Consider the following 12,993-nt stretch of genomic DNA (forward strand, 5'->3'; position numbering starts at 1 on the left):
AATAATATAACAATCTACGTGTATTGATAAAAAATAATATAATTTTAAAAAATATTGGTCGTAATTGTTTTAATTGTATTGTTTGTCTACAGTAAATGTTTTTGTCATAGGTGATGAAATTTTCTTTTGGGTAAACTCTACAATTGTTCTTTCAAAATTAAATTAGTGGAGAAATATTCGGATGACTTTAGAGAAGGACACAAATTATTTTGACAAAAAATTAAAAGTGTAATTTTACATGGAGAACCGACTCGTCCAACTTGCCGTACAGAAGGCGCGTTTCCCCCTCCGCTCGGTTTCGGCACTAGAACATTCGAGTCATTTGATCTCTTCCTCGATTCTTCCCCGCCAGCCCATAGCGACGGCGACCTTGTTATCGCACGCATAGAGACATCATTGCGGCCACGAAGCGATTCGCAAAGACAGTTCAGGCGTGCAGTACGATGCCCTATCCCAAAATCTTGACCCCTTCGTACGCGCCGTCATGCCCGTTTCATCGCCCACTCTCTCACCGTACTCCCTCTCTCTCTCTCTCTCTCTCTATATATATATATATATAGATATATGAAGCATATGTGTTGATTGGTTCTGCTTGAATGCTTGGTTTGATGTGAACTGTTCCTATTGCTGCCGATTTTGATCTTCTAAGGCGATTTGGTCTTGTCGTTTTTGGTGTCTTGTCGGTTGCTAGTGGTTAGGTTTCGCATACTTGGTGCGCTTGTGGCCTACGAACTAACGAGTGTTGTTGATTTAGGATTAACAGTAAGAGTGGACAAGTGGTTGTGATTGCATTGTGTGTGGTTAATTTTGTTTTGCCAATTAGCTTTATATTGTTTGTTCAAATTAGCTTTAGGGCTAACTGTGTTGTCTTGTCCACAATTGGTTTCCTTTCCTTAATCTATGTTTCTTTTCCTTCTTGCTGAAACGCTTAAGGGGAGTTAGTTGGGGAGATAGAGTGAGCAGCAGTGGCTCCTGGTGAATTGTGCTAACTTTAAGCTTCTAGATATTTCAAAGTTAACTATTCCAGAAACAGATATGGATAGAGTAAAAGGTGAAAGTGGAGTATGCAAACATGTCTTATTGAAAAATTGCTACCTTATTTTAGTCAGGAAAATTCGTACTTATGGTTTGCCATGCTAAATTCATGTATCTTGAAGGAGCTAAATTAACATCGCATAACCTGCCCCTACCAAAATTATACTAAATATTCATGTTTTCAATTAATATATTGGATGCAGCATGAGTTAGGAATCTGATGGAATTACAAAAACACAACTAAGGTAATCCTAAATTTTCAGAGCAGTTGAATGGGTGGACTGCATACCTTCTTAGCTAGTAGGCTTTTGTTTGATAGTTTGGACACTACTTCTCACATGCCAAGTAATCCAGATTCATTATTAGTCCTAGCTTCTAAATGGTTGCCATGTATTAGGCTCATGAAATTACACATAAGTCCTTTATTGTCCTGGATGGCACTACACGTCAACCTTGTGAGGGTGACGTGAGAGTGGATGCCCATGGTTGGCTCCCCAACAAAATTAACTTGCCTTGTGGAAATTGCGATAGTTGTCTTGAGGAGGGAGGCTTACACTTATAAGGATACCTTCTTGACCTTGACCTCTTAAGCTATGTTCTTGTTTACAATTCAATCATTTTGCAACTAATAGGCTTGAGAAGTTGCAAAAGGACTTATTGTGGGAAGATTATGGCATCATGTTTAAATTTCAGTTGGTAGTTGGGATAAGGCATGTTGCCTCGTGGTTGATAAAGGTGTGAGGATTAGAAGGTTAGGCCTTTTAGTAAGACCCTTTTGGGCTAATGATTCTGGAGCCATTTCCATGGGTGATAGATGATTATTATGGAGGAAGGAAGATTGGTTGGTAACTATGCCAACAGAGGGGTTGTTTGCAGGAGGGATTAAGACTAGTTGGAGGGTTGTTATTTGGATTGACATAATGCTTGAGTAGGATGAATATGTTGACTTGATGCTCTTTGGTGTGGAGAATGAGAAGTGACAAATTTGGTTTGTGTGGATGGTGAGGTTGTTGACTCCTTTTTTGAGTCATTTTGTGATATGTTTCACTTGGTGAATGATAGTAAGTTGATGGATGGTAAGAGCCCACTTTATCCTTTGATGATATGATTTGGAATCTCCAAATTAGCAATTAGGCGTAATTTTTACAATTGAAAGATTGATTCGTGAAGCTCTTCACAGCTGCCTTCATGATGGATAGGAGCCTTTTCCATTCCCTTGTTTTATGAGGCTGTTTGGCAATCCCTATTTCCTTAGTTCCCTTGAAAAGTGACCTGGAAGATTTTAGTTATCCAGCTTTTCAATTGTAATCAACACAATGTTTCAGTTGAGAAATAAAAGTTCAGGGAAATAACTGTTTGCTGGTATTTTCAAGAACAACTCCTGTTTTCCAATATGTGACATGATGGCTTTATTATTGCTTATGTATACAGTTTGCAAGTACTTGAATTGATACATGTAAGATCTTTTGAGCTACACATCCATTCTTATGCATCCAAAGGTCACAGGGGGAATCAGGGTCTGGAGCTCCTGGACTGTTTCCTGTTCCAGCTCTCTTGGTTGAATTATTTGGAATTTGACTGAAAATAGCCCATGCTGATGCTGTTCAGGTGTGTACATTTGATTTTCTTTTCCCCTCATGCCTTGTATGTAGGTGTCACACACAAGATTAGACAAAGAGAGAGAAAAGAGAAAAAGGTAAGACAAAGATTAGGGAGAGAAAATCATCAATTGTATTCAATATCAAATAAAAGTATAATCTTTGAGTACATCATGGGCCTATTTATAGACTGAAATCCTAACTAAAAGATGATTACCTGCTATAATTATTTTAACAAGATAAATAAAAGATAAAATCTAAAATTCTAAAGTTCAAATAAACCTCCTAATATCAGACATTAAAATTTTATAATCCTAATTCCTTATCAGTTACCTCTCCCCACACTGAAATTTCCCCCCAAAAAAAACAAATCCCATTCACAATACTGAACCGGGGAAAATGGAGACCTCTATTGCAGACACCAATCTCCACATGGACTCACACACTTTGCAGTCAAAGTCTTTGCTAGACCTTATGCCACTGGCAAGCATATCTTGGAAGCCATTTGCACAAAGAAGATAGATTGAAGATCTAAATGTGAATTTTTAATTTTGTAAAAGAGAATTTTAGCTTGCTTAGAAGATTTTGAAGAATATGTTTCCTTAATATTTTGTCTTGAAATTAATTTTGTAAGGATCTTTGAGGAACATTCTAGGCAGGGTACATAAGGTAGTTTCTTACATAAATGATTTGGAGTTTGCATTAAGCATAAACATATATTTTACCAACTTTCCTTGACACTTGCTTTGTACTGTCAACACACTCCCTCATGTATGGACCAACTTTCCTTCACAACTAGGCTAGACATGTGAAACTATTTAAATACCTTGTTTATAGGTGTGATATCATGTTAAATTATTGTCAACCAACTTAATTTTGAACCTTAAGGTATTAGATTGAAGGCTAACTTTATATTTTGTACTAAAATTTATGTCCTCAATTATATCATTAGAGGTCCATGTCCACAATAAATATCTTTCTTTCATGGAGCAATCAAGTTTGTGGCTCTACACAAGTTGTATCTGCTTGTGCACTCAGCATGATTTTTGATGGAGTTCTGTGAAAATTAATATTCAATATCCTTTGTTTCGGAAATCAATGTTATGTTGCAATAGATAGATTTGTCCTTTCCTTGAATCATTAGGTTCTGACTTTAGAACTTTGTGAACTTTTGGAGAGTCGGTTGTTTTGTTGTTTTGACTTTAAATTACTGACAAAACAGTTGAGAGAGACCTAAACAATGACTAAGACTTCACTGTCATTGTGTTGACGTACTTGAGTTATGATCAACTGCATTAGTGGAGCTAGTTCTTTAGCAGATATCTTTACCATAGGTTGATTTGCTTTTTTGTAATGAATTTCAGGTACTGGGAAGACGTCTTGTGCTCCTGTAATAGCAAATCAAGTGGTATTGCATTTGGCACAGTAATTATTAGTATCCTAGTTGTTTCTTAGTGATGTGAAAATTGTGGTTTCTGATTATTGCACTCAATACTTTGTTGGACTGACTTTCACTGAAAGCTTTTTCATGTGCATAAAATTTTGTGCTTGGACATGAATGTATTGTGTTTCATGCATGTTTGGTCATCTACAAAATTATGAGCATTACTGTAGGATCAAGCTGTATTAATGAAATAAAAGATGCATCTGATATAACTCGGCAGGGTGTTCCATTACTATATGTCCCATTGGAGGTAGTCATGTCAAAGTATTATAGTGAAAGTGAACTTCTGCTAGGGAAGATATTTTTGCTTGCCAACAAGATCCCTTATGGTGCTATTCTGGATGAGGTAATTTGTGCAATTTCAATACATGTGAAATTACAACGCTGCTGTTAATTTTTCCATTTCTTTGGTTTCTACACTGGTTTAAGTTCTAATGAATTGAGTGTTTCCTTGTGTCATATTTTTCCTTTCTGATTAACAGATTGACTCTTTCGCTGTTGCTTGTGATAGTGATATGCACAAAGCTACACGTAGAATTTTATCAGTATTACTGTGGCAGGTAATATTTCCTTATGGCTGTCTACATAAATGGAAAATATTTTCTGTTCCTATTATGACCATGTTGCAGATTGGCCGTTTCTTCTTTTTGTGTGTCTTGCATGATTGCCCTCATTCTTACGATCAATCTGCACTAATTACGTTTGAAGGATTTCTTCCCACTTCCCTGCAGCTTCCAATGAATAACTAATAGTTCCTTATTTAGTTCACAAATGGGATTTTGGAATTTTGCCTACCCTCCCAAGGGGTGGCACCTTATTTCTTAAGGAAAGAGATGCATATAGCATTTATCTGGTGGCATGCAATCAAACTAAATAAACTATGACTGAATAAGGGAGTTTTTTCTACTTGCTTTAGTAAAACCTCTTTCCTTTCTTTTCTTTTCCCCCCATGGCCTTGCTAAGATTCTCTTCTGGTACAGATTGATGGATTTGAGCAGGAAAATAAAGTGATTTGTCATTGCAGCAAGCAATAGAAAGGAAGACAAAGAGATGCATATAGCATTTCTCTGGTGGCATGCAATCAAACTAAATAAACTATGACTGAATAAGGGAGTTTTTTCTACTTGCTTTAGTAAAACCTCTTTCCTTTCTTTTCTTTTCCCCCCATGGCCTTGCTAAGATTCTCTTCTGGTACAGATTGATGGATTTGAGCAGGAAAATAAAGTGATTGTCATTGCAGCAAGCAATAGAAAGGAAGACCTTGATCCTGATTTGATTAGGTATACAGGTCAAATCTTTTTTTTTTTTTCTGCCACGGTTTGGGTGGAGGGTATCATTAATCCCTCTACTCTCTCCTTTTCCCAGTTGAGCTGATCATGCTGTGTGTGTGCTTCCGCGCTTTGGTGCAACCATGGTGTTGTGTGTGTGTGTGTTTTTGTTTTTTTTTTTTTTTTTTTTTGGGGGGGGGGTGGGGTGGTGTTTCTTGAGAGCAATAGAAAGGAAGACCTTGATCCTGATTTGATTAGGTATACAGGTTCAAATCGTTTTTTTTTTTTTTCTGCCACAGTTTGGGTGGAGGGTATCATTAATCCCTCTACTCTCTCCTTTTCCCAGTTGAGCTGATCATGCTCGCGTGCACACATGGTGTTGTGTGTGTGTTTTTTTTTTTTTTTTTTTTTGGGGGGGGGGGGGGGTGTTTCTTGAGGTTCTTGGATTGATGAACAAAACAGCAAAATGTTTTCTGTGTCTTACCACTTCCTTTTGTTTGTAAGTCTTGGAATTCGGGGATTTATGAGCAAACCGATAAGTGTTTCTGGGGTTTGGTTGAATATAAATATTTCAATGCTAGCCTACTATAAGTAAATTATTTTTTCTTGTTTTTATTCAGTACAAATAATGGTGCAAACCATCCTTGCTAAATAATGGTGCAAAAATGTAGGATTTGTTGAAACTTCTGCAATTTTTTTTTTCTCATTCAGTGTAAATCCTTTCATCCTTGTATAATGGTATTGTTGTTGCTTGAATACAAAAATGAATTTGTAGTGCGGGAGACCGTGTCGATGAGGTGCAAGTGGCTGCTTTGATGACGAGTGACCTGCTGAGAAAGAAGCAAGTTAGGGGCATGGGTGAGGTCACCTTTGGGCCTTTCTATGCTTAAGTTAGTTTTGTATCTCGTGTTCGAAGTAAAATTATAATTTTAGCAGTCTAGTGAGTGTACATTTGCTAGACGAGAAGTCTCCTATTTATAGAGAGGGAGGAGAATGACAGATGGGGGGAGACTCGCAGTCTTCGACGGGCATTTCTGCCTCTCTACTGGATTTATCAGTGAGCATCTCGGAGGTAAACTCGACCAATTCAACTATCTTTGAGTGTCACTCGGGCAACCTCACTCGGCTAGCAGCCTCACTCAGCCATGGCTCTCGTGTGGCATGATTTCTCGTGTGGCATGGTCCTCAGCATGTCTCTCGCGTGACATGGCTACATGCCCCTTGGCCAAGCCGCATGGCTGCACTCACCCACGCACATGGTTGCGGCTCCTGTGCGGCATGCCTTGCAGATCTCGGCCATGCGATCTTCTGCTTCGCGCGTTGCCTGGCTGCTGCCGAGTGATTGTTGCTTGTAATGTCAATTTCAGCATTTGCTGAATTCAGAATGTCTGGACTGGATATCGGCGATGTGTGCCAGCAAGCTGAGCGGCGCTGGGCATCCAAGTTAAGCTGGCCAGAAAAAAAGGTACCTTCAAAGCCAAGATCTTACGGTATTTTCTTCTTATGTTGTTAGTAACATATCCCATTGACAAGTGGATAATTCGTGGCCAAGCACCTAAAGGTCCTGAAAATGGGACACGCTTCCACTGCTCCAAGAATTCATTGAGAGTGGTGCCATGGACCGGCAAAGAGGGGTGAAGAAGCCACCTTAGATTCAATATAAGGTATCCTCCAATTGTGTCACCTTTCTATGTGTCTGGCTTATAACACATACGAGCAACCTTTTGTTAATGTCTTGCACCTTTCCATTGTCGAAGCACTGAATATCATGTTTTGCCAACTTTTGTTTACGTCACTTAGTGTTTTGTTCCTCCTGTTTTGCTGTCAGATATTCATGCCATGATGCTAATGTGCAGTTTTCAAGCTCTAAGCAAAGGTCAGGTTTTTTTTTTTTTTTTTACCTGGTTACTAAGCAAAGGTCAGGTTAAGGTAGATGAAGATTGATATGTCAGGACACTGGGTTCTCTCAGCATCTCGTCGAACAGGAAGCCAGTTTAGAGTGTGTAAATGAATCCGTAAAGGATGGAATTAGATATACTTGGCAAAAAAAAAAAAAAAAAAGGATGGTATTAGATACTACACAAGGGGCAGTTATCTGAAGGAATTTAATTTAGGCATGACTGCTTCCTAATCATCATCTTCCTGTATAGGCACAAATCCGGCATGTTGGTCAAACAGTACGAGTTTGGTTAGTGGGCAGGATGCATGTTCATGTCATCTTGGTCAATAATTTTGTCAATCTGTTTCTCTGTTTTTCTTTGTAGAAGATTAATTCAGTGTCAAAGAACGAGAACTCGCATGTGTAGAATGAGCCTTACCCAAGGCTAGACCTTTTGAGGTTGAATTTGATACTTTGTTGCTTGCCTTGAGACTGTCCAATCTTATTATAAACAACTTTTGATGAGCTATAAATAACATTATTATTAATTACTTCACCCTTAAATCTTGCATAAAACACAGAGCGCAACCGCCCAAATCTGTCCCTGATGAGGCATGACATGATACTCGTATTAGAGACTGGTGGGTTCTATTCGAAATAGTTCAACTCTAGGAGGGTTGCCAGCTTGGGACCTGCCAATTGGGGTGGTTGTGTATCACGAGGGTGGATTTCTGGCTTTTGATTGCATGCGGATGTGTGGTGCAGGTCCCTTGTGCCGTAACATTTGATTGAGCTGAAATATGCCTTTTAGGGATGAACTCAATCGAGCTGAGACACGACCATATATATGCGAATTACATGCATTTCATAGCTTAAAAAAAAAAAATCAAGTATTTTGTTGGGTTACATTACGTTCCAGTAGATGTTCTTTTAGCTACGAAGAAGACCTTCAGATCAGATTGCACTGTAGCAGGCTCAGCAACATAGCTCCTTCCCTGCATTCAAGCAAATTGACCAACTTACCTAGTTAAAACTTGCCCTACTCGCTTGTCTGCTTATCTGTATGTGTAATATATAAATAAATAAATAAATAAGTATATATATATATATATAGAGAGAGAGAGAGAGAGAGAGAGAGAGAGAGAGAGAGAGAGAGATGTGCCTGTCAAAGGTGGAGGAATAGTCGTCGTCTTCGTCGGAGCGCTTTCTCTTCCGTCGCGGAGTCGAGCGCGAGACATACGACGCGATCTGCACCTGAGTCTGCAGCAACATCTGAGTCAACTCGGATTCCAGCTCGGCTCGGCGATTCTCCGCGGCCAAGCGCCGCGCTTCCCTGGCCTTGGCCATCTCCAGCTCGGCAAGCTCCATCCTCAACATAGACTCCGAGAAGACTTGGAAACTGGCAGCCAGATCGGCCAAGCCAGTGGACTCTCCGTCCGAGTCGGAACTGTCCGAGACAGAGCTCCCCGAGTGGGTAGCGGTGGCTGACTCTCCGTCGTCAGAAGGGTGTGAGCCGGCTGCGTCGAAGGCGTATTGTAGACGCTTCCTCCGGCTGGGGCAATGATGATTGGGGTCGGGTCGGCCGATCGGGTCAGCCATGGCGTTACGTTACGGTGCAGTTTGCGTTTGTCTTTTAAGGAGAGAAGAACGAAGTGTGATAAAAAGTGGAGCGGGAAAGGCGCGACGCTCTCCACCTGCTGGACAGCCGGATCGGACCCACCCGTCGACCAATGTCACCCCATTTACCATGTTTCCTCCTCCTTCACCATACTCGTGAGAGACGTTTGGTTACTACTTAATAAATAGTTTTTTTTAGTGAAATTTTAATTTTTAATTTTTTAACAGCTTTAAAGGAAGTTTTTGATTTCATTAGAAGTTAAAATCTCTTTAATAAATAGTTTTTTCTATAATCATATTAAATATTTTACAAATGTTTTAGGAGCAAGTTTCTTAAAAAAATATATTTATAAGCTTGACCTTAAATTAAGATCATTTTACGTCACAAGCAGCAAATCCTTAATTATATATATATATATATATATATTATTTCCCCACTGTCATCTACCACCCCTTTCTTAATCGTCGTTTGCAGCCAGCCAGCCAGCCAGCTAGCTAGCCACCGTCCATTGTTGCCATCCTCATTTTTTCTCTTATTATTAGTTATTCACTGTTTGTTGTTAACAGTGTTAATATAAAGTATTTCTTGCTGCAATTCGCTCCTGTCGGAACAACCCCCTCATCTTTCTTGTTGCAATACTTCGTCGTTGTCATCACTCTTATCTCTCTTTCTAGATTCGTCAGAACCCATCATCGCAAATCTAGAACCTTTTGCAACCATGGGGCTCATCAACAATGGGTTTCATTGTCCACTTCCTCCCACCTCCCTCCCTATAATATACTTTATAATGTCGCAAACTATAATTAGTTAAATTTTTGTTATAAGAATTGTTTTTTATGAATTTATTTGTACAAATAATGGGTATTTCATGGGTGGGACAATAAGTTAGGGTGTTAAGTTGGCAGTAATCTATATAAAATCTCTAGGTGCCATATTGCTTTTTGACCAGTCGACCCAGTGAGGTAAAAGAGCTTTGGCTAGATTGTATAAAGGATGAGGCTAACATTTGTTTGAGTCGTCTTCCAATCTCAGCCTTTTGTATAGGGGAATAGCAGTAAGGTTGATGTTAACTAGTTTTGAATTGGGTTTGAGATGAATGGAATGGTCTAGAGTTCGGGTGGGAGGTAGGGAGGCAGGCTCAGCAAAGAGTTCCCTAAATTCAATCAATAGTGAGTTTAGAGCGTTTGGATATGTTACCTTCTCAAGGGATAGTGTAGGGCTTGTCTTCTCCTCCTTAATATGTTCTTCTCTTCTATATACTTCTCATTCTCTATCTCTATAGCTTGGATGGAGAACAATTGAGAAATTTGAACATTCTTTCAATAGTTTCTGTAACTTCTTGCCTAAGATCAACTTGCACTCCCTTGAGGCTCCCTACTAATGTTATTTTCTTACATGCTATTGTTGTCTAACTATAATAATTAAATTTTTTTGTTTTGGGATCAACCAAAGTAGAGTTATTCACCACGGCAGAAGGTTAGAGATGCCACAAGCGAGGCTAAATGGATTTAGAATGGGTCGGGGTCAAAACCCAATGAGGCAGGGACCTGGATAATCCTCGGGGGGCTTCTCAATGAGTCTTCGAGAGGCTGAACTATCAGTCTTTCAAGTGAGCTAGGCCCAAACTTGGCCTACAGTCACAGATAAAAGTCAGAAAGGCACACAGTAGACTCCTTTACGCGGGGACTTCCGATGCCAAAGTTAAACAATAGTCTAAAGCATGTCCAAAGTATGATGTATGATGTAATTGTATGTCTATTCCGTGTCCCAAATGGATATTTGTGTTCCCGAATGAGTTTTAGAGAGAGATTTGAGTGTTGGGACATGAGTATGAAGAAAGTCTAGGGACCAGTAGAGCCAAAGGATAAAAAAGATCCTTTTACTTTCGAAGAGGTGAGTATTTATAGACGAAGTGGTGGGATCCATGATTAAGCTAGAAGACTCTTCCCGGGGGTGCCTTAGGGAGGTCTGAGGGCTTGGAGAAGTTTTTGAGGTGGGACACCCCAATGGCTATCTCTGGGTGGCCTCAAAGAAGGCTTTAGACCACCAGATAGCTTAGGTCCGGGAGACCTCGAAAGGTGTCCTTGGACTTGGGAAAAAATGATGCATGCCTATCTTGAAGGGACCCATTGAGGGTCCGAAAGGCTTTTGTCTCAGAGACTGTCTAGGGAAGAATGAACTTGAAAATTGCTTTGAAATTTAGGAGAGTTTTAGGGCACCCCAAAACACTTGCTATGTCTATTGTAACCTCCAACTTGTTAAAATCGAATGTTAGAGGACTAACTATCCTTGTCCAGTCAACCCCCAAGACAAGATCACTTTCTCCTAGCTCCAAAACCCTCAAATCCATCGTAAATTCATGTCCCTGTATGAGCCACTTGAAGTTAGCACACTTATGGTGGTTGTACATTCTATTTCCATTCACCATAGTGACTGATAATGGTGTAGTGGCAATCAATTTGCATTTAAGCTCAGTAGCAGTAACTTCATTCAAGAAACTATGGGTGATGCCACTATCTATTAGAACCATCAACCTCTTCCTCCTTAATTGTTTTTTCACCTTCATAATTTTCCCCGTAGGCCCCCCTTCAATGCATGGAAGGAAATTTCTCCCTCATTTTCCAATTTAGCTTCTTCTATATCATCTATGTCTTCTCCGATGACCTCCCCTTCATCTTTTTCATTTTCCTCTCCCATACATTCCATCTTCAGCAATTGCCTTTTACATTGGTGGCCTTGGCTATAACGATCACCACACTTATAACATAACTCCAATTGTCTTCTTTGCTATGTTGTAGTGCCCTTGGCCAAAGCAGTACTCGCCTTAGGAGGTCCCATTATCACCTCTACAATCATCCCCTTTGAATTCACCCACGTCATCTGTTGAAGATTATAATTTGCCTTAGGTCACACTTTGTTCTTCTGGAAAATAACTTCCAATGTTAACTCTTGTAATCTGGCTCTTTTCGTTACCTACCTCACCATGGTAGGCATCATCATTTTCACCATAGATTTAAGCTTATCCCTCAGGCCACTTACAAAATTTAATACAAAGTACTGCTCAATCAAGGCTGGCTGAGCATTTCACATCAAAGTTCTCAACTCCTCAAACTTGTCTAGATACTCGATCATTGTCCTTACTTGTTTCAACATCTTGAAGTCCTTAATTACATTGGACATGTTCCTCTCCCCAAACCTTTCACACAACTCCTTTGCAAATTCATTCCACCCTGCTTCCATCTCTTTAGTTTTTATCAATCCTTGATACTATGAATCGGCCATATCATTAAGATAGGCCACTACCATGGATACTTTTTGCACTTTCATCACATTATATAATTGGAAGAACCTCTCACATCGATAGATCCACCACCTAGGGTTGGATCCATCAAACAAGGTATCTCTAAACGGGGCATCGAGGCATGACTATTAGTTTGGGGAGATAGTCCCGTTACCTATACTCTTGTATCCCCTTCTGATAGCTCATTCACCTCCACTATTCCCGCAGGCTGCGGTGGAATTTCATGGCCTGAATGACTTGGATCTGTGACCAATTGGGGCAGGAATTCAGACGACAACCTAAATTATGGTAGGGAATATAGCATGTTGAAGATGCTATTGATCCTTTTTACATACTGTTCAATTGTCTCCCGATATTTCTCCAATTCACTTTGCATTCCTTCTTTTGATGGAATCAGATCTTCCCTTCCTTGAGTAACCACCTCATGCGTTTGGGTCATCTCAAACTCCAATGCTTCCATTCTTGTTTCCAATTTCTTTAAATGAGTTTCTTCCGCCATTGCTTCGACATTGATGTATCGCCTCAATTCCTTGGTTCGATCTCCACCTTCGTCGCCTAGGATGAACGGCTTTGATACTAGAATGATAAGTTTTAGATTTGAGACTTGTGCAATTTTGGAATGTTTTGTAGTTGTAGGAAAAATTTGAATTGAGAGAGTGAATTTGAAAGGAGGGAGAATTTAGAAAAAGAGAGAAAATAGGGAAATAGAATTTGGAGGGAAAGAATTATATATTATCTCATTATAATTTCCATCCTCATACATCCAATTCCCTTTCATAGGTAGCTCTTTGATCGGTTGTAACTCCTTTAACCAAAACAGTATAAATTGTTTTAGTTATTATTACTAGGT

The 12,993-nt window shown here is 39.6% G+C and overlaps 2 protein-coding genes across 3 annotated transcripts; one reads left to right on the forward strand and one right to left on the reverse strand.

The window, feature by feature from the left end:
* The first annotated feature begins 234 nt into the window (after window positions 1-234).
* LOC127794601 (cell division control protein 48-like) lies at window positions 235-7,435 on the forward strand. The gene is made up of 8 exons (XM_052325848.1): window positions 235-513; window positions 3,998-4,041; window positions 4,298-4,423; window positions 4,560-4,637; window positions 5,275-5,357; window positions 6,121-6,810; window positions 6,907-7,009; window positions 7,174-7,435. Exons 1-6 carry the CDS (start codon window positions 444-446, stop codon window positions 6,233-6,235), a joined length of 516 nt encoding a protein of 171 aa, XP_052181808.1. The 5' UTR covers window positions 235-443; the 3' UTR covers window positions 6,236-6,810; window positions 6,907-7,009; window positions 7,174-7,435.
* LOC127794602 (uncharacterized) lies at window positions 7,202-8,986 on the reverse strand. Of its 2 annotated transcripts, none has more exons than XM_052325851.1 (2): window positions 8,387-8,986; window positions 7,202-8,283 (listed from the first exon to the last, which is right to left on the reverse strand). In XM_052325851.1, exons 1-2 carry the CDS (start codon window positions 8,821-8,823, stop codon window positions 8,280-8,282), a joined length of 441 nt encoding a protein of 146 aa, XP_052181811.1. In that variant the 5' UTR covers window positions 8,824-8,986; the 3' UTR covers window positions 7,202-8,279. The 2 variants fall into 2 exon arrangements, with proteins under 2 accessions (XP_052181811.1, XP_052181810.1); XM_052325850.1 differs by having other exon boundaries at window positions 7,202-8,219; window positions 8,387-8,984.
* Between the last annotated feature and the right edge of the window lie 4,007 nt (window positions 8,987-12,993).

The sequence above is a fragment of the Diospyros lotus genome, chromosome 2 (assembly GCF_014633365.1).
Source record: "Diospyros lotus cultivar Yz01 chromosome 2, ASM1463336v1, whole genome shotgun sequence".
Taxonomy (NCBI): Eukaryota; Viridiplantae; Streptophyta; class Magnoliopsida; order Ericales; family Ebenaceae; genus Diospyros; species Diospyros lotus.